The sequence below is a fragment of the Chiloscyllium plagiosum genome, unplaced genomic scaffold (genome assembly GCF_037043375.1).
Source record: "Chiloscyllium plagiosum isolate Xiang-an unplaced genomic scaffold, Cpla_swu_hap1 HiC_scaffold_20, whole genome shotgun sequence".
NCBI lineage: Eukaryota > Metazoa > Chordata > Chondrichthyes > Orectolobiformes > Hemiscylliidae > Chiloscyllium > Chiloscyllium plagiosum.
Window position 1 is genome coordinate 17,490,056 of NW_028270158.1, and position 23,087 is coordinate 17,513,142.

Here is a 23,087-nt window from a genome sequence, read left to right on the forward strand (position 1 = left end):
CTGGCCTGGCCACATGGTGTCAGTTCAATGCCCCCTCTGTCCCTGACCCGGCAGTGTAAATATCTGTCTCATTTAACAAGCAATGACCCCCCAGACTGCTTTCCATTAACCAGTTATTGGCCTCCTATAATAAGCAGGTAGCCTCTCTGCACTTGTCTATGAGAGCTTTGAGTACAGACAAGTGGCATCACAGCCAAGCCCCATGTGAACAGAACCTGGTGTGTGTAGAGTTTCTGTAAAGACCCTGGAATGGGTTGTCAGAATCCATGGGAATTTATCATCTCTCACACTGGGGCACAATTGTAACATCTCAGCAGCAGTCCTAACTAAATTAATTTCTTTTATTTACTCTTGAGACATGGATGCTACTGGCTGACGAGTATTTATTTTGAGATTGAAGTAGTGTCCTTTCAGTCTGTGTGGTCACGGTGTAGCATCTGAATCATTAAGATTGCATTGAGATTGATGGATGAATAGCTATAGTATATTTCTGGTGTTGGCTTTCTCACTGATAGCTGAATCCATTGTTAAATATTGGGATTCAAAGAAGGGGCATCCTTTTGCATTGTATACCACATTCCAACATGACTTCACATCTTAAAAAAAGGATTACTTTAATAATTCCAGTTCTGATATGTTAGTCTTGCCATCACAAAACATATGTCTATCAGAATTTATTAGACTTATTTAGTAATCATTTTTCCTCATTAACCAGCTCACCAACATGATTGTTTTTTGTTATTTTGACAAATATTCAGCCTTATATTGCCAAATCTGTCATGAGTTAGATGGTTGAGGGATTGCTGTGCTAATAATATGCCATCTTTCAGAAAAGATGCTAAGTTTCTGTCAGTGCTGTTAGATGTACATAAAAGATTCCATGGCACTATTTTGAAATTCAATAGGGGAGTTCTCCTTGTCCATCAATCCATCCAACCTCATATAAAAGTTTGTCATTTAGATTAATGATTTCAATGAGAATATATGAGGCATGGTTAGTAAGTTTGCACATTTCACCAAAATTGGTGGTATAGTGAACAGTGAAGAAGGTTATCTAAGATTACAAAGAGATCTTGATCAATTGGACCAATGGGCTGAGGAGTAGCAGTTGGAGTTTAGTTTGGATAGATGTGAGGTATTGCATTTTAGTAATACAAACAAAAACAGGGCTTCTACAATTAACGGTAGGGCCCTGGGTAATGTTGTAGAACAGAGAGACGTAGGGGTTCAGGTACATATTTCTTTGAAATTTGCATCACAGGTAGGGTGTTTAAGAAGGTGTTTAGCACATTTGCATTTGTTGCTCAGACCTTTGAGCATAGGAATTGGCACATCATGTTGAGATTGTATGGGACATTTGTGAGGCCTCTTTTTGAGTACTGTGTGCAGTTCTGGTCTACCTGTTATTAGAAGGATAATTGTTATTGGAGAGGATTGAGAAACAATTCACCAGGATGTTGCTTGGAATGGAAGCTTGAGATGTAAAAATAGACCGGAAAGATTGGAACTTTTTTCACTGGAGCATAGGAGTTTCGGGGTGACTTTTTTGATGTTTATACAATCATGAGGATCATCAATATGTTAAATGACAAGGGTCTTTTCCCTAGGGTGGACGAGTTAAAAACAAAGGGCATATTTTTCCGGTGATAGGAAAAAGATTTAAAAAGGACATTAAGAGCAACTTTTGTACAAAGAAAGTGATTTGTGTAGGGAATGAACTTTCGCAGAAAGTGATGGATGCACGTTCAGTTACAATATTTAAAATGCATTTATATAGGTTCATGAGCAGGAACGGTTTGGAAGGATATGGGCCAAGCACAGGTAGGTGGGACTGGTTTCATTTGGGAACATGGTCAGTGTGGAGTGGTTAGACTAAAGGATCTGTTTCCATGCTGTATGATTCTGACATTGCTGCTCATTGGAGCATCCTTTATCCAAATTAACTGTCACATTTCGTATGTTACAACAGTCAGAACTGGCTCTACAATAGAGTTATTCTCAGCGACAGAAAGTAGTTGAGACCAAAGCATTAACTGATTACATGAAGGAGTTAGATATAGTTCTTAGGGGTAAAGGTATTAAAGGGAATGGGGAGAAAGCAGGTACAGGGTACTTAGTTGGATGATTTGTGTGATCATATTGAATAGCAGAGCATTCTCAAAGGGCTGAATGGCCTACTCCTGCTCTCACCTTCTTTGTTTCTGGTTTTGTGTGAAGACAGCAAAATATCATTAATACAAGTGAGGAATGATGCAAATGACAGAAAAGGTGTAAAGGTCAGTGGAATTGAGAGAGACTGAGTGTGATTTGCCCCACAACGAAAGGGGCTATTCCCCCCCCCCCCCCTCCCCCGGATGGCTCTGACAGCAGTGACCACACTTCAAAAGGATTTCATTGGCTACGAACTGGTTTAAGTTGTTTTGAGGCAATGACAAGCACTATATATAAATGCAAATCTTTCAAAATATTCATGTCAGATAATTGAGAGACATCAATTCTTATCATTCTTTTGTGATGATAGGGAGAGCATGAAGAAGTGAGAGTGTAAAATTGAAATACAGAGGATGCTGGAAATCTGAAGCAAAAACAAAAAATGCTGGAAGAACTAAGCAGGTTTGGTACCGTTTATGGAGAGAGAATTAGAGTGAACATTCCGAATCCAGTATAACTTTTCTTTGGAACAGTTCCGAACAAGAGTCATTCTGAATTTGAGTGAGTGTAAGTTAATAAGAAATGACTGAAACTGCTCAAGTTTGGAAAGGAATACTGTTATGTTTATTGGAATCATTGTAAATTGTAAGGTTTGCACATATCAACTGCTTATTTTTTATCGGGATTACTTTATTAATATATTGAGATCATATTACAAAAAATATCAGAACATGCATTAATGTGGCACCTTTTACAAAGTAAGATGTCTCAAGCAATAATATTAGTGAGTTATAATCAATCCAGTGAGATATTACTTCTGAAATTAAGGATTGTCATTCTAGGACAGAGATAAAACTGTTTCTCTTGGAGATTTGTGCAACTATGGAACTCTCCCTCAGAAGGTGGAGTCATTGAACACTTTTAATATTTTACAATATAGTGTCAATATGATATCCATAAAATAAATCTGCTAGAACATAAGCAATTGAAGTGTTTGTACCTTATGATGATCCCAATGAACATATCAGTATTCCCTTTCAAGTTTGAATACTTTCAGTCATTTCTTATCAACTTTTAAGGCAGAAATAAATAGATCCTTGTTAGATAAGGGAATGAAAGTTATTGGTGCTAGACAGGAATGTGGAATGCAGAACACAAACAAATCAGCAAAGATTTTATTGAATGATGAGCAGGTGTGAATAGCCACATGGTCTACTTATGCTCCTAATTTGTGTGTTCTTTTGTATGACACTAGAGTCATAGAAATGTACAACATGGAAACAGACCCTTTGGTCCAACTCGTCCTAACCTAATCTAGTCCCATTTGCCAGCACCTAGCCCATATCCTTGTAAGCCCTTCCTATTCACATACCGATCCAACTGTTTTTTAAATGCTGTAATTGTACCAGCCTCCACCACTTCCTCTGGAAGTTCATTCTATACACGCACCACCCTCTGCGTGAAAAAGTTGCCCCTCAGGTCCCTTTTATATCCTTCCCCTCTCACTCTAAACCTATGCCCTCTAGTTCTGGACTCCCCAACCCCAGGGAAAATACCTTGTCTATTTATCTTATCCATGCCCCTCATGATTTTATGAACCTCTATAAGGTCACCCCTCAGCCTCCGACGCTCCAGGAAAAACAGCCCTAGCCTATTCAGCTTCTCTGTATAGCTCAAATCCTCCAACCCTGGCAACATCCTTGTAAGTTTTTTCTGAACCCTTTCATGTTTCACAACATCCTTCCAATAGGAAGGAGACCAGAATTGCACGCAATATTCCAACAGTGGCCTAACCAGTGACCTGTACAGCTGCAATATAACCTCCCAACTCCTGTACTCAATGCTCTGACCAATAAAGGAAAGTATATCAAATGCCTTCTTCAGTATCCTATTTACCTGCAACTCTCAAGGAACTATGAACCTCCATTCCAAGGTCTCTTTGTTCAGCAACACACCCCAGGACCTTACCATTAAGTATATAAGTCCTGCTCTGATTTGCTTTTCCAAAATGCAGCGCCTTGCATTTATCTAAACTCCATCCGCCACTCCTCAGCCCATTGACCCATCTGATCATGATCCTTTTGTACTGTGTGGTAACCGTCTTCGCTGTCCACTAAACCTCCAATTTTGGTGTCATCTGCAAAATTACTAACTAATACCTCTTATAGTCACATCCAAATAATTTATATAAATGAAGAAAAGTAATGGACCCAGCACCGATCCTTGTGGCACTCCACTGTTCACAGGCCTCCAGTCTGTAAAGCAACCTTCCAACATCAGCCTTTGTCTACCTTCGAGCCAGTTCTGTATCCAAAAGGCTAACCTTGCTAACCAATCCATCATGAGGAACCTTGTCGAACGCCTTACTGAAGTCCATATAGATAACATCCACTGCTCTGCCCTCATCAATTGTCTTTGTTATTTCTTCAGAAAATTCAATCAAGTTAGTGAGTCATGATTTCCCACATGCAAAGCCATGCCGACTATCTCTATTCAGTCCTTGCCTTTTCAAACTCATGTAAATTCTGTCCCTAAGGATTCCCTCCAACAACTTTCCCACCACCGACGGCAGGCTCACCTGTCTATTGTTCCCTGGCTTTCCTTACCACCCTTCTTTCGTAGTGGCACCACGTTAGCCATTTAACTGGCTTATTTACAGTAAGTGAAATTGATAAATATTTGTTTTAATATTAGTCACTAACATGTTTTACTTTTTACAGATACAAGGAATTTTAAAAACAAATACATAAATGTGATGGGCTGCCAACCAGACGAGTGGATCCTTTCTTTGTAGTTAAGCTGCTGGCAGTATTGTTATTTCTTCCTATTGTTGCAATTGTAAGATTCATCAGATGGCTAATAATGCCAAAAGACCGTGTAAACGAAAGAGAGCAGGAGAGAATGGTACAGAGGAAATAAAGAAGAAGGCAGCCAAAATCCAAAATAGGACCACTGTGGAAAGTGACATTGGAGAAAGCAGCCAAATTCACCCAAAGGTAAAGAAACTAAAAACATAGGTCATTACGTGACTGATCAAATTCAAAATGTTTGCCATTGTGAACTGAATTAGGACTTTCATATTATTCCCATGGCACAACAATCATGGAAACTGAAGTGAAAAGCATACTTGACCAGTTTGGCACAGATTGTCTGGAATTGCCGACAGAATGGATTTATTGAGTGTGAAATATTGGTCAGCTATCCATCTTTCTTTTCAGGGAGTGTGCTATGGTATGCGGTTTGCTCTGCACTGATTGGCTTCCGCAGTTCGCTCTTTTGCTAGGGGGAGAATGGTTATATGTTGTTACTATAGTTGAACTACTAATCCAGAGGTTGAACGTCATGCTCTGCAGGCAAGGGTTCAATTCATCCAAAACTGGTGATATTTGAATTTAGTTAATAATAATCTTGCGATGTGGAATTTTTTTGACTACACTCCAAATGTACTTCATGATAGTAAAGAGCTTTGAAGCATCCAGTGGTTGTGACAAGTGCTATCTAAATTCCAGTTTTTCTTTAAAACTCTTCCCATTATTTCCAAACCAGGTGCTCTCTCTACTGTTTCACTTCCTCTCAATCTCTAACTTTGTTCATTTTACTCCTTAAACTGCTTAGGCCTCAGCTCTAGAGTTCACCCATACCAGTCAGATTTTAATAAACAAGTTAAGAACTGTAATAAAAGAAAAAGCTGCTGGAGATTGAAATAAGAACAGGAAGTGCTGGAAAAACCCAGCAGGTTGGTAGCATCTGTGGAAGAGAGGCAGAATTGATGTTTCATGTTGATTATGTCTCTGCTTTGAAGTCTTTGAAGAAGATTCATAATAGATTTGAAATGTGAATGTTGTTTCTGTCTCTACAGAAACTGCCAGCGGAGGTGAGTTTTTCCAGCACTATCTTTTTATACCTGAAATATTATTTCTGAACAAACATTTTGGTTATAAAGCAAACTTATGAACCAGTCCTCTCAATAATCTGGCAAAATTAAATACTGCAAATACCAGATGTTTACTGTATTATCACAGTCTTCGCGATGTCCAAGTAGTCAGCTGAAGGTGTGAGTGAGAAGGCTATCTGCCAGTAAGTTTTGTTTAAGACAAAGTTGTATTATTATTGAAATGATTTATGCTGTAAAAAAAAGTATAACATTATTGTGTATTCCCGCTACACTACGTTTCTATTAGTGTGTGTTTTTACGGGTTGTGTGGATCTCTTCATCCTCCAGAATATTTGATTCTCCGATACACTCTTGGTCCCGTAGGTGCCAGTAAATAAAAAGTTTGCTGTATTCTGTAGCACCTTAGGTTGTTTCACTATTACAGATGCTATTTAAATTTAATCTATTCTTGGTATGACACCTTGCTACTGGCTTTCTTGAATGCAAAATTATCTCATCTTCATTACGTTTAACAGTAAGTTCTAAAATAAACAGCCTGTGAAAGTCATGATTGAAATCCTTTGTGGTCACAATCTTATTATTTTATAAATAAACACATAAGTAAATGTGTGATTTTTTTTTCTTCAAAGATTACTTCAGTTATTGAAAAGCTGTTTTTACCTGTATTATTTTAAATCATAATTAGAAATAGATTATTTTTGTTAAGTTCAGGGCAGTGTTTATTTGTGGTTTCTTTTGGTAGTATATTTTCAACTGGTCACCACCTTTATGCCTACTTGCATCCTGCAGTTTTTGATTAGGAGCTACAGGGTTTCTAGAGGATTCATGTGCCCTGCTTTATTGAACTATGTCTTAGCCTCTGTTTGTACCTCCCATGCTGAAATAGCTGAGATCAGTCTGAAGGCAGCATTAGGAAACATGGGCATGACCTCAGGCTTTGTGAAGCAGTGTTTCACCTTTTTAGAATAAAATCTTGTATGTTCTTTATGTAGCACAGTCAAATAATTAAGTCATTCTTTTGAAAATGGTCCTAGAGTGCTGTTCCACAACAATAATCTTGTTTCTTTTGGATTTGTTTTATAGCGTGTTCCTGTTTTCACCATCAATCCAGAAAGCAACCCCTGTGCCATTACTTGTGAGCAACTCTATGGGCTAATAAACTATGCTGTATTGGGAAAAGTGAGAAGTTCTCTTCCCAGGTAGTGTATATTAGATGCTTATGGTCAACTCTGCACCACTCTGTCATAGTGAGAGTCCCCTATCATGGGGGCTTTGACTGGTTTTCTTTCAGTTGAGCTAGCATCTCACCTTCTGTGCAGTTCCCTCGGTCTTTCATGACCTGTACTGGAGTGCGGAGTTTTTCATTTTCTCACAGCCCCACATGCAGTAAGTCTCTCTCTTTCTTTGTATAAAATTGTTTCCCAATTTCCTGTAAAATAATCGTGGTATTAATACATTAGTCCATACCAAGAAATCTAGTAAATATTATGGATATAAACAGTGTTTTCTGTTAAATTTAGTGGAAGTATTTTGGATTTTCACAGAACTGGCACAATCTCAGATGTATTGTCTTTGAGAGTAACACCGCACTCGGTGAAGCATAAATGATATTGGTAAAGAGACGCATCTGAAATATTACTCAAGAGTGTGGTGCTGGAAAAGCACAGCAGGTCAGGCACTATCCAAGGAGCAGGAGAATCGACATTTCAGGCGAAAGCCCTTCATCAGGAATGATGAAGGGGTGCTGCCTAACCTGCTGTGCTTTTCCAGCACTACATTCTCGACTCTGATCTCCAGCATCTGCAGTCCTCACTTTCTCTGCATCTGAAATATTAACCCATCTTCCTGTTTTAGAACCTGATTGACCCACCATGCATTTCGAACATGCTCTGTTTATATTTCTGAATTTGATAACCTATCCAACAGAAATCATTCATTGAATGGGAGTTTTCAGCTGTAATTTGTAGAAGTTGAACAAAGCAAAGATACTAAATACAGAATATTTGGGGTTGTGAAACAGATGGCTATTTGTCTGAGGCTGCAGACCTCACAACCTTTGTGCATGAAATTGTATGTGTAAAGCAATGCTCTTGATTGATCAGCAAGTCAGATAAAGATACTTTTCTCTTTTAGTCAAGGTCATTGTCTTAATGTGCAGCTTCTGAGAATATTCCAAATGGCCAGGTGTTTGACTATAAGAGGGTGTTTTAGTGCCATTTTCTTCCTACAGCTGGTGCCAAGTTCACAACCAGAAAGAACTTAAAGGAGTAGCAGTGATTATTCTACATGGAGTGAGTCAGATGCACTTCTACAGATACTACCTCCAATTTAAGCACCTGAAGAAAAGGTTTAGATTTGTAAGTTTACTGTTTCAGTTATTGCATTTAGAAATCTGTTTTACGATAACCATATATCCTGACCCATTTGACCCAGAGAATTAACATCTAAGGTGGGCTGTTCAATGTAGTCAGAAAGAGTCCTGCTGGAAAAGCATAGCTGGTCAAGCAGCATCCGAGGAGCAGGGAGTCTTCCTTTCAGGTATAAGACCCTCATCTAGAATGTGTCGTCATTTCAAGCATAAGCCCTTAATCAGAAATGTCCAATGTAGAAGGTCTGTGCTGGTGTTTATACTCCAAAGCAACCTCTCCCACTCTGATGATCTCTTCTCACCCTGCCACCTTCCATTCTCCCTCACATTAATCCTTTAAAAGGTATCACTTCAACTACTCTGTGTCGCAACAAGTACCATAATTCTTATTTTTATCTGAAGAAGTTATTTTTTATGTCTCTATTATGTTGTATTTTTAAAAATTAAGCTGTTAGATATCATTCTTGTTTATTTGTCTTGTGTTTTTGAATATTTTTGCTTAAGTAGTGGTCCATGCTAACATTGGTGATGTTCGCTTAGTTATGGAAATTGACAGGGCAAGGAAGTTGAACACAAGTCTACTCTGAATTTGTAGTTCTGTTATCGAACTTCTCATCCACTTGTATTGCATTGCAATGAATGTGTCACTCTGTCTGTGTTAGTGTTTTGGAGAAGATGGTGGCGTAGTGATAATGTCATTGGACTTGTAATCCAAACCCCCAGGCTAATATTCTAGGGACATGGCAGATGGTAAAATTTGAATCCAGTAAAAGCTAGCTTAATAGCAATCATTTAAACACTCTTAATTGTTTTGAAAAGTCATTGGTTTCACTAAGATTCTTTAGGAAAGGAAATCTGCCATCCTTAACATGGTCTGGCCTACCTCTGACTCCAGACCTACAGTAATGTGGTTGTCTCTTAAGTGCCGTCTGAGCAGTGAGGAATCGGTATTAAATGCTGGCCTAGCGTCCACATCCCAGGAACAAGTATGGAAAAATATACAGCCTCACTGACCTGATCTTGCTTTGGCCAGCTTCATTATATTTGGAGAAAGGGATTTCTCACCAGTTCACAGGTCACAACTTCAAGAAAACATGAGTTTCCTTGTTTCCTAGGTGCATGGTAAGCCAAGGACTTGACCTTGAACCCTTCCATTCCCTTCCCAAAAATCCCCACCTCACCGTGTTAAAGATTGACCAGCTGAACTGTCTGTAAACTCTACTCTGTCCCATTGGGACCATGTGCAAATGATATAAATGAGTCATAAGACATGAGCTGCATTCAAATGTATCTCTCATTTACTCCGACTGTCACTGCCTGTGTGCATGTGCAAGAAGTGCTTCCTTGGTGTTAACAATAACATCTATCGTGGGTCCAAACTTAGTTGCACATACAAATATTTTAAAATGAAAACAACCAGTAGAATTTCATTTGGCTAGGATGGGCTACAATGGGTCGAAATAACTGATGGCACTTGCTGCACGCACATTCACAATGCACACATTCACATATGGTAAATGACCACTTGGCCAAGACAGCTTCCTCCACTTGTGGATCTCTACAACAGCCATGAATTCCCTTCAGGAGAGAAAACTAATGAAACTAATTTGTTTATTTGAACAAAAAGTTATTATGCTCTTAAAAAGAAAAATCAACTTACTACATTGATGACTATAAAACAAACAGTTTCTTGCAGAATGTCCCCAGTACCTAGCAGATCATGTAAATGTTTTTGTTTATGTTCACATAGTATTGTAGCTGCTATTCTTCTTCTTTCTGTTTACCTACAGAGATTTAGCCTGCCCCCTCCTCGTGATGATTTTCTGCTTCGTATTTTTGGAACTGAGAAATTACTCCCACAAGATAAAAGTCCTGTGGTGAATGGTAATGACATAACAACAAAGTATATTTATTGCACAAAGGGACAAAATGCATGTTTTTTTCTCTGTTACTTTTGCAGCAAAACATGGGATTAAACTGATTCGATGCAATCTGCTTAGCTATTGGCTATCTGCTCACTTACCAACTGAAATGAAATACCTTTTTGATTTAAATGTGGCTTCAAATTACAAGTTTGCCTATGAACAGACCAGAGATGTGCACAAGATGGTGCATATCCAGAACAGATCACAATGTTATATCCCTGGTTTATATTGATCTATATTGGCACACCTCTGAATAAAAGACTCTCAAATCACTTGTGGTCAAGTGAACAACTGTAGTACCCGCAAAATAATATCCATAGTAGACCCAAACTTAGTTGTATGTATAAATATTTTCAAATCAAATATAAATATTTTTTGGACTTAAAGTGGAGACGGGATAGATTGCAAAATGTGGAGATTAGGGATGCAAAACAAAAAGCTGCACTTTATAGCAAATGCTGTTCAGTTAGGAAGAATGTACTAACAAATTTACCTGTTCATTTCAGGCAGCTCTGCAGTAAATGGTCATTGTCTTATGACAGAGAATAATAACTGCAAATCATCAGATGTTGACAATCATCCCATCATCATTAAATATGGCAGAAACAAACAAGGCTTGACCAGTTTTTTGTTGACTGAAGACGAGTTGATGAAGAATGATTATCCTGTTGCAGGTCAGTTACAGTCAGCTGAACACACCTTCACCGTGTTAATCGCTCAGTTGAAACTGTACCTCGAGTACATTTTTGACACTTCTATTTTTATTCTAACTACTTCAGTTCTGTATTTAGATAGCCTTCATAATTAAATGCTTATCACCTTGTGCCCTTGAGATTACCTTCACTGGAATTTGATCACTAGATATATTTTTTTGGTGACTTGATCAAGGTAACAGAAAAAAACCTGTCTATAAATTGCTTCAGCTATTGAGTCCATTCTCTGTTTCTTTCTATAGAAAGGTGTTGGATGATGAGAATTTTTGGTTGGTTTTAACTGTTTGATTATGTTGCATCAATGTATACTGTGGTTGTAAAAATGGCTTTATTTTGCTATTGTGACAGTGTGACCACTGTACTCCTTGCTTGCTTTTTCAAAATATATTAGGCACTCCTCATTCAGAAGGATTTATCCAAAGTGGGTGCACAGCTAAAGTAACTGACAACAGTCCATTGTTGGGCCTAGACTGTGAAATGGTAAGTTAATTCTCCTGTTTAAAGTCCACTGGAGTTAAAAATTGTAAGTTGAAGCAAGAGGAATGTAGAATGTTTGGGCCAAGTTACAAGTGAATGTAAGGCTGTGGTATTACAAACTACCTGCAAGTCCAGACTTCTCGACTAACTTGTACAGTGTTATTTCTCTCTTTGCTACTTACAGCATATAATATAGATAATTTGCTGTATTGGTCACAGGAAGAAAAACCTTACCTAACATTAGATTTTAGAGAGAACACTACACTAATTTTTTTTAGATTACTTACAGTGTGGAAACAGGCCCTTCGGTCCAACAAGTCCACACCGACCCGCTGAAGCACAACCCACCCAGAGCCATTCCCCTACATTTACCCCTTCAACTAACACTATGGGCAAATTAGCATGGCCAATTCACCTAACCTGCACAATTTTTTTTGGACTGTGGGAGTCAATTCAAAGCATGCATTTTTCTGCCTCCCAGGGCTGTATAAATGGAACTATTACTTCAGTTTTTAATCATAGGAAAGCTAGCTATTAGAGAATATTAGATACTGATATCTAAATATAGAGTGATTATACAGCAAATGGAGGTGATTGCTGGTGGAATTTAAGTTCAGTAAAACTCTAAAATTAAAAATCTAATGATGACCATGAAAACATTGTTGATTGTTGGGAAAAGCCCATTTAATTCACTAATGTCCTTTAGGGGAGGAAACTGCCATCCTTACCCACTCTGGCATGCAGGTGACTCGAGACCAGCAAAGTGGTTGACAGTAAATGCTCTCCTAGCCAGTGATGCCTATGTCCAGTGAATAAAAAAAAAATACTTAACCTGACACAAGTATACAGCTTATAATAGTGGTTACAATGTTTACTTACAGTGGATGGTATTGACCCCCATTTTTATACAAAACAGTTTTAAGTATAAAGGAAACCTTCATTGTTCCCATTGCCTAATTCCCAGAGCTGCTCTTAGGCATGGCAGTTTGTCAACTGTAACATTTACCACTCCATGCTCCTGATCACAAGTGGCATCGCTCAAGTTCTTAAAAAGGTATTGTTGTGTCCTCTGATCAGCCAACTTGTTTCATTCCATGATTGTGGTTGCCACTCATACTGCAGTTTCCATGGTTCTGTAAGACAGAATATAATAGACACTGATCATCACTGGTTAGTCCTTATTCTTTCTCATAGCTGTTGCGATTCCATGCTCATTGATCTGTGGCCAGTGTTTCCATCGTCATTTACTTTCTATAACCACATGTGCATTACGAGTAGGACTTAACCATGTCTTGATCCCCTTTGAACTAGGATATTGATTGGTGAATGTTAGCTTTGCAACTTTCTGCTGCCTCTACGAATTTTAAAAATGTCTTTTTGCATTGAATATGACTATATGGTATCCCCCAATGTATGTTTTCACCTACTCAAGGTAATCATGTTGTCATGCACTACCCCCCATGTGTATTTTTATCCAAGTATTGCTTGATCTGCTTTCCTTCCCCTTTAAGCATTGGACTAGGGCTACAAATTAGGGGACTTGCCTTAAACCAGTTTTTAAAATTATTCTCTGGGACCAGGCAACATTCAGGGTAATCAGCTATGAGAAAGTGAGGACTGCAGATGCTGGAGATCAGAGTCCAGAATGTGGTGCTATTAAAGCACAGCAGGTCAGGCAGCTTCTGAGGTGCAGGAGAATCGTCAATTCTGTTGCTCCTCGGATGCTGCCTGACTTGCTGTGCATTTCCAATACCACACTCTCGATTCAGGGTAATCAGTTTGTTTCGAGTGCACATTATTTCAAATCACGGAATAATCATTTCATATCAACAGTCTGCGGGTTTCTTGACTCCCTGAGCAACTGTTTCCTGAGAGTTGACCACATTTAAATTGCTGCTTCTTTAACTGTGGTATGAGGATTTGAAATTAAAAATGACCATAATTGCCCCCACAACTGTGGAGGATGTGTTTTACTTGAACATCACAATGTCACTCTTACCCAGTAACTTGGATCTTTAAATCTAGATGATTTCCACAGCCCTGTAGCTTAATTGCTGGAGTTTAGATTAATCATCAAGTCTCTCCAAACTTCTCAGTTTCTTTTTTACTCTTTGAAATTCAAATTACCTAAATGTTTGCTTCTAAATCCTGATCAGCAATATCCAAAATTAAAATAAATTCATCGTTTACTGAGAAATACAGCAGAAACCAGAAACTTTGCAACATTTTTAACCCCAAGGTCTGGTCAACCTAATGGAGTATTCATTGAAATTACTCCAGACATTAAAAATAAATCAATTTGTTTTGCACACATGGAATAAGAATAGCACATGCTCTTAAGGAAAGGAAACTAAGCAGCAAACTACTTTAAAACCATGCACAAGATGTGTCGCAATGAGTTAAAACACCTTTAAGTGACATACACTGGCCATGAAACTACTGACACTCTTTGTCCAGCCTGACACTCTCCCCCACTCCAGAAATAGACAAAGAAATTGTCCCATCCCTGTGGTTATTCCAGAAAACTTGAAATGTGGATAATTTATTGTTGTATTAATTTGAATTATTCCAGTGCCTGACCACAAAAGGGAATGAGCTGACTCGTGTCTCTGTTGTCAATTCAGATGGATGTTGTGTTATGGATGAGCTGGTGAAGCCAGACAACCCAATCCTCAACTACCTCACCAGGTAATGATTAAATTGTAAGATTATTATAGATTGTTTGACTAAGGTATTGTTGGCCTGCTTAATAAATGAAATATAAAGGGACGCTTCAATATGTGCTCTTATGCATTTCATTCAAGTATTGCGTTTATCCGAGTTTTGTGCCTTTTTATTTTGTGGCAGAGTTCCTGTTATGATAACATAAAGCTCTGAGTATATTGTGAGAACTGGGTAGCCCAGTTGGCAGCATTTGCACATCTATGGAAGAAGGTTGTGAGTTCAAGTCTCAATCCAGAGACCTGGGCACCAGATCAAGGCTCATACTCCAGTCAGGACGGAGAAAGTGAGGGCTGCAGATCAGAGTCGAGAGCGTAGTGCTGGAGATCAGAATCAAGAGTGCGGTGCTGGGAAAACGCAGCAGGTCAGGCAGCATTCGAGGAGCAGGGGAATTGATGTTTTGGGCATAAGCCCTTCAGGATACTGCCTGACCTGCTGTGCTTTTCTAGCATCTCACTCTCGACTCTGATTCTTCAGTCAGTTCTAAAATGCAGCACAATCAGAGATACTGTCTTTTAGTTGAAGTATTAAGCTGAGGCCATGTATGCTGTCCCTTCTCAACATTAATTTATAGTACAATTCCAAAGAGCATGGAAGTCTTCCATGAGTCTGAAACCAACACTCATCTCCCAACAATGTCATTTTAGAACAAATTATCTGGTGAATAATTTTATATTTATGAGACTAGCTTTGCACTCATTTGCTGTGTTTTTTTACAATACAACAATGCATGCAAAATTACTGAGTTGACCGTATAGTGCTTTAGAACACGCTGAGAAAGGCATTTCATAAATGCATGTTTTATTCTTTCCTTAGTCAAAGCTTAGTTGAGGCTTGCAATGGAAGAATTGCTTGCAATATTTTAGATGTAATTAGTATTATGTTGGTTCTATGAGCATTTTGACTAACGATTTTGACACAACTTTGAGCACCTGGTGGTACAAACTATACCTTTCTGTGTGGGTGTTTGTAATGATAATTGACAAAAAGCAAGTATGAAATTAAGGAGATTACTTCTCGAGTCAGAAATGTTACCATGTATTTTTCTAATATGGCATTAATGTGGTTTAAGAACAATGCAACATTATATTGGCACCATGAAGCATTATTGAGCCGCATTTAATTGGGAATACAGCTTTTCCACAGAATGTTCTTGGATTTTAATATGTAATATAAATAAAACCCCATTAACTCATCCACGCTTTCGGTAGAAACAGGAGGAAACTGTTGAAAATTAGATTCTGTTTGACCTTACTAATCTGCATGATTTAATATGAAGTTGAAAATTTCCCATTTTATTAAGTTGTTCTGGTGACCACATGAACTGGAATAAAAATCTTTATTAGCTTGCTGCTATTTTCCTTCTAAAACTCAAACACCCCCCCCCTCACAAAATATTAACAGGAGGTTGCAATCCCAAATTGTTATAGAACCTTTGGTGAGAGTTTATAAGTCTTCTTCAGCTATGGACGTAGTATAACCTGTGAGTTGCAGCTTCAGTCCAGTGTCTCTCGTTTAGCCCTCCGATGTATGGGTTATAGTTAGATAATTATTTTTTAGAAATATGAAAATTGTTTATTTTATTGTGCTAAAGTAGAATTATAAGACAATTAAGTGTGCATATTAAATGAAATTACCTTTTTCTTGTATAAATATCTTGGCTAAATTCTAAGAATACAATGTATTTAAAATTTTGACATTTTACAAAATCGATGATTTGATATATTACAAATTGCACAATGCAGGTTCTCTGGAATTACGAAGAAAATGCTGATGCCAGTGGAAACAAAGCTGAGGGATGTTCAAGCTAAATTAAAGAAGCTCTTACCCAATGATGCTGTACTTGTGGGCCATTCTTTAAACAATGATTTGAAAGCTTTAAAAGTAAGAATGATATATGTCTGTGTAATTTTCTGCACACAAATGTTAGAAATGTGAATCAGCTTTCAGAACTGAGGTGAAATGTCTCTCAAGGATTCAAAAGTTAGATACAGTAGTGATTGGGAAAAGGACTAGGTGCATCTCATTGACTATGAGATCCTTGATTGGAGTCCTGGCTGACAGATATAAACAGGCCATTCAGAAAGTCACTCTAGGGACTGGCTCTGAGTGGGCTGGTCAGAGCCCATATACTGTGCATGTATAAATAAAGGGTAACTCAGTGACAGGATACAAGCCTTTGTGCAGTTATATCAGATATCCAATGTATTCATTGAGAGACAATATGAAAAGCACATGTTAGTACACTGCCATTTCAGCGCAAGGGGTTGGATTGAATTAAGACTTCATTATGAGGGGAATAAATAAACACTTAAGAGACTTTTTTCAACCGTACCTTGCTGCCATCTTTTTTGCTAATTGACTGGATGTCCCCCTCAACATTGATGGGAGGCCCAAACCTTTCTCAGGGCCTTGGTTCATCAGGATTCAGCCAATAGACTGTGGGCAAGTAATGGTTTTCCTGGGATAGTAAGTAGGCCAAGGCTTTGTTGGGTGGGGATGGAATTGTGTGAAGCTGGCCTAGCCTGGACTTTGTGGAGCCTAGAACTACATTCCTGTTTCCCCAAGTTGCATAGTGCTATGATAAAACTTATCTGTGAGCTTCTTGTTGTCTGGGCCACCAGCTGCTTGACAGAATGCAGTGAAATGACAAACAGGCTCATATTTATATCAAAAGACTGTAATCCTGTATTGAAAGACCCTGATGCTGCCACACGTACTAGGCTGAGAAACAAATGCTGTGGCCTTGATGATGATAGTAGTGGGGCAGAGAATTGTTCATGGAGTCGTAGAGCCGTATAGCATGAAAACAGACTTTTGTGTCTAACTCGTCCATGCTGACCAGATATCCAAAATAAATCTAATCCCATTTAATCACACTTGACCCATATACCTCTAAACCCATCCTATTCACATACCCATTCAGATGCCTTTTAAATGTTTTAATTGTACCAGCCTCCACCACTTCCTCTGGCAGCTTATTCCATACAAGCACCACCCTTTGCATGAAAAGTTGCCCCTTAGTCTTTTTTAATTCTTTCCCCTCTCACCTTAAACCTATACCCTGTATTTTTGCATTCCTCTACCTTGGGGGAAAAGTCTTGGCTATTCATCCTATCTATGCCCTTCATGATTTCATAAACTTCTGTAAGGTCACCCCTCAGCCTGTGACGCTCCAGAAAAAAAAGCCCAGCCGATTCAGCCTCCTTCTGTTGCTCAAGCCCTCTAACCCTGGCAACATCCTCATAAATCTTTTCTGAACCCTTTCAAGTTTCACAACACCCTTCCTATAGCAGAGAGACCAGAATTGCACACAACATTCCAGAAGTGGCCTAATCAATGTCTTGTACAGCACAACATGACCACCCAACACCTACACTCAATACACTGGCCAATAAAGGCAAGCATACCAAACGCCGCCTTCACTGTCCTGTCTACCTGAGACTCTATTTCAAGGAACTATAAACCTGCACTCCAAGGTCTCTTTGTTTTGTAGCACTCCTCAGGACCTTACCATTAAGTGTAGAAGTCCTGCCCTGATTTGCCTTTCCAAAATGCAGCACCTCACATTTATCTAAATTAAACTCCATCTGCTATTCCTCAGCCCATTGGCGCATCTGATCAAGGTCCCATTGTACTCTGAGGTAACCTTCTTGGCTGTCCACTACTCTACCAATTTTGGTGTCATTTGCAAACTTACTAACCATATCTCCTATGTTCACATCCAAATCATTTATATAAATGAAGAAAAGCAGTGGACCCAGCACTGACCCTTGTGGCACATCGCTGGTCACAGGCCTCCAGTTTGAAAAGGAACCCTCCACCACCATCCTCTGTCTCCTACCTTCAAGCCAGTTCTGTATCCAAATGGCTAGTTCTTCCCATATTCCATGTGATCTAACATGGGCGGCACGGTGGCACAGTGGTTAGCACTGCTACTTCACAGTGCCAGAGACCCGGGTTCAATTCCCGCCTCAGGCGACTCATTCTCCCCGTGTCTGCGTGGGTTTCCTCCGGGTGCTCCGGTTTCCTCCAACAATCCAAAAATGTGCAGGTTAGGTGAACTGGCCATGCTGAATTGCCCGTGGTGTTGGGTGAAGGGGTAAGTGTAGGAGAAGGGTCTGGGTGAGTTGCGCTTCGGCGGGTTGGTGTGGACTTGTTGGGCCGGGGGGCCTGTTTCCACACTGTAAGTAATCTAATCTAAACTAATCTAATCTAACCTTCCTAAAACAGTCTGCCATGCGGAATTTGTTGAACACTTTACTGATGTCTATATAGACTACGTCCACCATTCTGTCTTCATTAGTCCTCTTCAAAAAACCCATTTAAGTTAGTGAGACACAATTTCCCATATACAAAGCCATGTTGACTATCCCTAATCAGTCCTTGTCTTTCCAAATACATGTAAATCCTGTCCCTGAGGATCCCCCCAGTATTTGCCTAGCACTGATGTCAAGCTCACTAGTCTATAATTCCCTGACTTTCCTTACTGCCTTTCTTAAATAGTGGCAACACACTAGCCAACCTCCAGTCTTCTGGCACCTCATCTGTGGCTATCAATGATACAAATATCTCAGCAATCACTTTGCCAGCTTCCTACAAAGTTCTAGAGTACACCTGATTAGGTCCCAGGGATTTATCCACCTTTATGCGTTTTAAGACGTTCAGCATCTCTTCCCCTTTAATATGGCCATATTTCCTTAAGTGCCCTAGCTTTCATATCTTTCTCCGCAGTAAACACTGATGCAAAATACTCATTTAGTATCTTCCCCATCTCCTGCGGTTCTACACATAGGCGGCTTTGCTGATCTTTAAGAGGTCCTATTCTCTCCCTAGTTACCCTTTGTTTAATGTATTTGTAGAATCCATTTGGCTTCTCCTTTGACTGTGTGGAGTTTGCACGTTCTCCCCGTGTCTGCGTGGGTTTCCTCCGGGTGCTCCGGTTTACTCCCACAGTCCAAAGATGTGCAGGTCAGGTGAATTGGCCATGCTAAATTGCCCGTAGTTTTAGGTAAGGGGTAAATGTAGGGGTATGGGTGGGTTACGCTTCGGCGGGTCGGTGTGGACTTGTTGGGCCGAAGGGCCTGTTTCCACACTGTAATGTAATCTAATCTAATCTTTTGCCAAAGCTATCTCTTGTCTCCTTTGTGCCCTCCTAATTTCCCTCTTAAGTGTACTTGTGCTGCCTTTATACTCTTCTAGGAATTCACTTGAGCCCTACTGTCTCCTTAATGCTTTCAGAGAATTGGAAGGATAAACAGGAGGCCTCACGTTTTTCCTGTCAAAATTTATTAATTAAATAATCTTGTACAGCTACAATGCCATCTGTTCCCAAGAAAGTCAATTTTTAACAACAAATCACCATCAAAACTGTTCTGTCAGTCTGTGTGTGAGGCTGTAGGAAATGGAAATCACACAAATAGGACAAAGGATGCTTTTCTAGCCTTGGTGGTCAAATCTATTTAAGATAAACTTAATATGATCTCTGCAGTTTCTGACCCACAAGTGATTGGCTCTGTACCCAAATCCTAAATCTTCTGTGACTTTGTTTTGACACAAGTAGAAATGGTGTTCTTTTACTGTCATTTTACAAGGTGTTTTTATTTCATTTCTGCTGGTATATTTTTGTTTGGCTTGAGTTTCTTTAATTGCATTGGTTTTAAAAACTGCAAATTGGCTTTTAGCAGTCACGCAAAACCCTATGCTAACACAGGCAATCAGCTGTAACTATGGCAGGTGCTGCATGGGAAACAGAATTGTCACGTGAATTGCTAATGTTCAGTGTAACTTTTGTTTACTGTTTATATTTTGCATACCTCAGTAATTGAGTGCAATTTGTTTCTTACAGATGATTCATTCAAATATAATTGACACATCACTGCTTTATGCCAGAGACTTCGGTCAGAGATTTAAGTTAAAAGTTTTGGCAAGAAGTGTTCTGGGGTGAGTTAATTGTTTATTTGCATAGACCTGTGGCTCTGGAAGCACAGGGGTCACTTGATGATTGTTATTGGAAGGAAATGATATCTACTCATGAGCATTTTCAGATGAAATATGTCTTTATATTATTTAAAGTTCTGTTAGTGAATTTCTATACAAGATGCATGCAGTAGATTATTTTTAAAGGAAAATGTGAGATTGCTGAATCTGGTTCCGCACTAAAGATGAAGCAAAATACATAATATAGATATAGAGTCATATAGCACAGAAACAGACCTTTTGGTCCAATTTGTCTGCACCAAACAGATATTCCAATCTGACCTAGTCCCATTTGCCAGCATTTGGCCCATATCTCTCTGAACCTTCCTGTTTATATATCTATCTAGATGCCTTTTAAATAGAGTCATAGAGCTGTACAGCACAGAAACAGAACTTTCAGTCCAACTCGTCCATGCCACCAGATATCCTAATTTAATCTAGAGCCATTTGCCAACATTTGACCCATATCCCTCTAAATATTTCCTTTTCATATAGCCATCCAGGTGCCTTTTAAATGTTGTGATTGTACCAGCCTCCACCACTTCCTCTGGCAGTTCATTCCATACGCACACCACCCTCTGTGCCCCTTAGGTCCCTTTTAAGTCTTCCCCCTCTCACCTTAAACCTATGTCCTCTAGTTTTGGACTCCACTACACTGGGGAAAAGACCTTGGCTATTCACCTTTTCTATGCCCCTCATGATTTTATAAATTCTATAATGTCCTATATGATTTCCTCATCATAGAAAAAGACCTTGATTATACACCCTATCCATACCACTCACAATTTTATAAATCTCTGTAAGGTTACACCCCCTTAGTCCTGAAGCACACATTTTACCTGATCTGTAACGCACTCCCAGCTGTCTTGCTAAATCTCATTTATATAATGTGTTGCATATGCAGTGTGCAAAACTGTTTTTTAATCAACAAAGTACTAAACCTGACTGTGAACAAAATACAATTTACAACGTCCCTTTAACGTTGAGGTAAAATATATCAACTGTAGGAATTGTAATGTTGTGTGAACTGCATGAAGTCCCATTCTGGCTCCAGGCATGTCATGGTTACCCTCAACTACTCACAAACAAGCTGTTATTTGATCGTTTGAAAGCTGTAAATTTAAAAGAAACAAAACTGAAGTAGAAAGCGCAGGTGACATATTTAAAAAGAAGTCAGTGAGAAAGGTTTCCCTCCATCTACAATAGGTCTAAACTACCTGTGCTGAAAATGGTGTGAGGGAGGCAATGAGGAGATCCTGCCTGTCTTCTCAGATTTTAACTATCAAATTTGATGCAATTGTATTTTAAGCTCATGAAGCCAATGCCCAGTTTATTTTCCCCTTTCTATCTATCCACCCAACCACCCCACTTTACTCCATCAACAATAGCTGAAGCTGACCAGTAGTCAAGGGGCGAAATGATGATACAGAATGCAACCTCGCTGTGCGAACAGCTGAACAAAACAGCCATGCGTTTAGCGATTAAAATTAGTGAATGAAAGCTAAGGTGAGGTGTGTGAAGCTACTTACTCTCCATCTGCCAAGCTAGCTCAGACCTCGTTATTGTTGATCCATTGGTGACTGCAGATGAGAAAGATTATTTTACAAAAATATTCCTCCTTCCCATCTTTGTTCCTCCAAATTGTTTCTTAAACAAAGTCTGTTTCCAATTCTCTTAGCTCCATTGCCACAAAACTCCTGACTGCCAGTTCTTCTTTCCTGGTTGCCATATCAGCTTTGCCTGTTCCATCAGGGATTGCTGGTATGACAATTGCTTCCTTTGCTTGTTCTAACCTATCTCCTTCTGAACTCACAGCACTTTGCCTTACTCTGTTATCCATCCTGCAGACACACCAGCGAGTTCACTAGGGATCACAGGGCTTGGATCCTGCTGTTGTTAATCACACTCAGGACTGAACCGTGCTATTTCTGACATTGAAGTGGGAGAGATGGTGGTATAATGGACAATGAAGAAGGTTATCTCGGGGTACAATGAGATCTTGATCAACTGTGCCAATGGGCCAAGAAACGGCAGGTGGAGTTTAATTTAATGCTAGGTGTTGCATTTTGATAAGACAAACCAGGGCAGGACTTAATGGTAGAGCTCTGGTATTGTTGTTGAACAGAGGGACCTCTTCATAGTTCCTTGAAAATGCTGTCACAGGTAGACAGGGTGGTGAAGAAGGTGATTGGCACGCTTGTCTTCATTGGTCAGAATACTGAGTGAAGGAATTGGAACATCATGTTGCGGCTGGACAAGACATTGCTGAAGTCACTTTTAGAATACTGCATGCAATTCCGGTCACCCTGCTATAGGAAAGGTGTTGTTAAACTAGAAAGAGTACAGAAAAAATCTACAAGGTTGGGTTGGAGGATTTGAGTTATAAGGCTGGGACGTTTTTCTCTGGAGCGACATAGGCTGAGAGCTGACCCAGTAGAGGGTTATGAAATCATGAGGGGCATAGGTAAGGTGAATAGCCAAGGTCTTTTTCCAAGGGTAGGGGAGTCCAAAACTAGAGGTGAGAGGGGAAAGATTTAAAAGGGACCTTTTCCACGTAGAGGGTGGTGCATGTAATAATGAGCTGCCAGAGGAAGTGGTTAAGGCAGGTACAATTACAACACTTAAACGACAATTTGACGGGTACATGAGTGGGAAGGGTTTAAAGGGATATGGGCCAAACACAGGCAAATGGAACTAGGTGAGATTAACATACCTGGTCGGAATGGACAAGTGGGATTGAAGGGTTGGTTTCTGTGCTGTATGACTCCATGACTCAGGTCCAATCCTAATATTATCAACACAGTGAAATGTTGATGTCTGTCCTTCTACCAAGCAAGGGGGTAAACAACAGTTCTCTG

At 39.4% G+C, this 23,087-nt stretch overlaps 1 protein-coding gene across 1 annotated transcript in view; it reads left to right on the forward strand.

The window, feature by feature from the left end:
- rexo5 (RNA exonuclease 5) overlaps window positions 1–23,087 on the forward strand; it is a 51,359-nt gene that overhangs the window by 206 nt on the left and 28,066 nt on the right. The window contains exons 2-10 of the mRNA XM_043711928.2: window positions 4,872–5,147; window positions 7,130–7,245; window positions 8,277–8,403; window positions 10,205–10,298; window positions 10,846–11,013; window positions 11,444–11,532; window positions 14,102–14,217; window positions 15,996–16,134; window positions 20,099–20,193. Coding sequence (XP_043567863.2) covers window positions 5,004–5,147; window positions 7,130–7,245; window positions 8,277–8,403; window positions 10,205–10,298; window positions 10,846–11,013; window positions 11,444–11,532; window positions 14,102–14,217; window positions 15,996–16,134; window positions 20,099–20,193 — 1,088 coding nt within the window. The 5' untranslated portion in view covers window positions 4,872–5,003. The remainder of the gene's footprint in view (window positions 1–4,871; window positions 5,148–7,129; window positions 7,246–8,276; window positions 8,404–10,204; window positions 10,299–10,845; window positions 11,014–11,443; window positions 11,533–14,101; window positions 14,218–15,995; window positions 16,135–20,098; window positions 20,194–23,087) is intronic.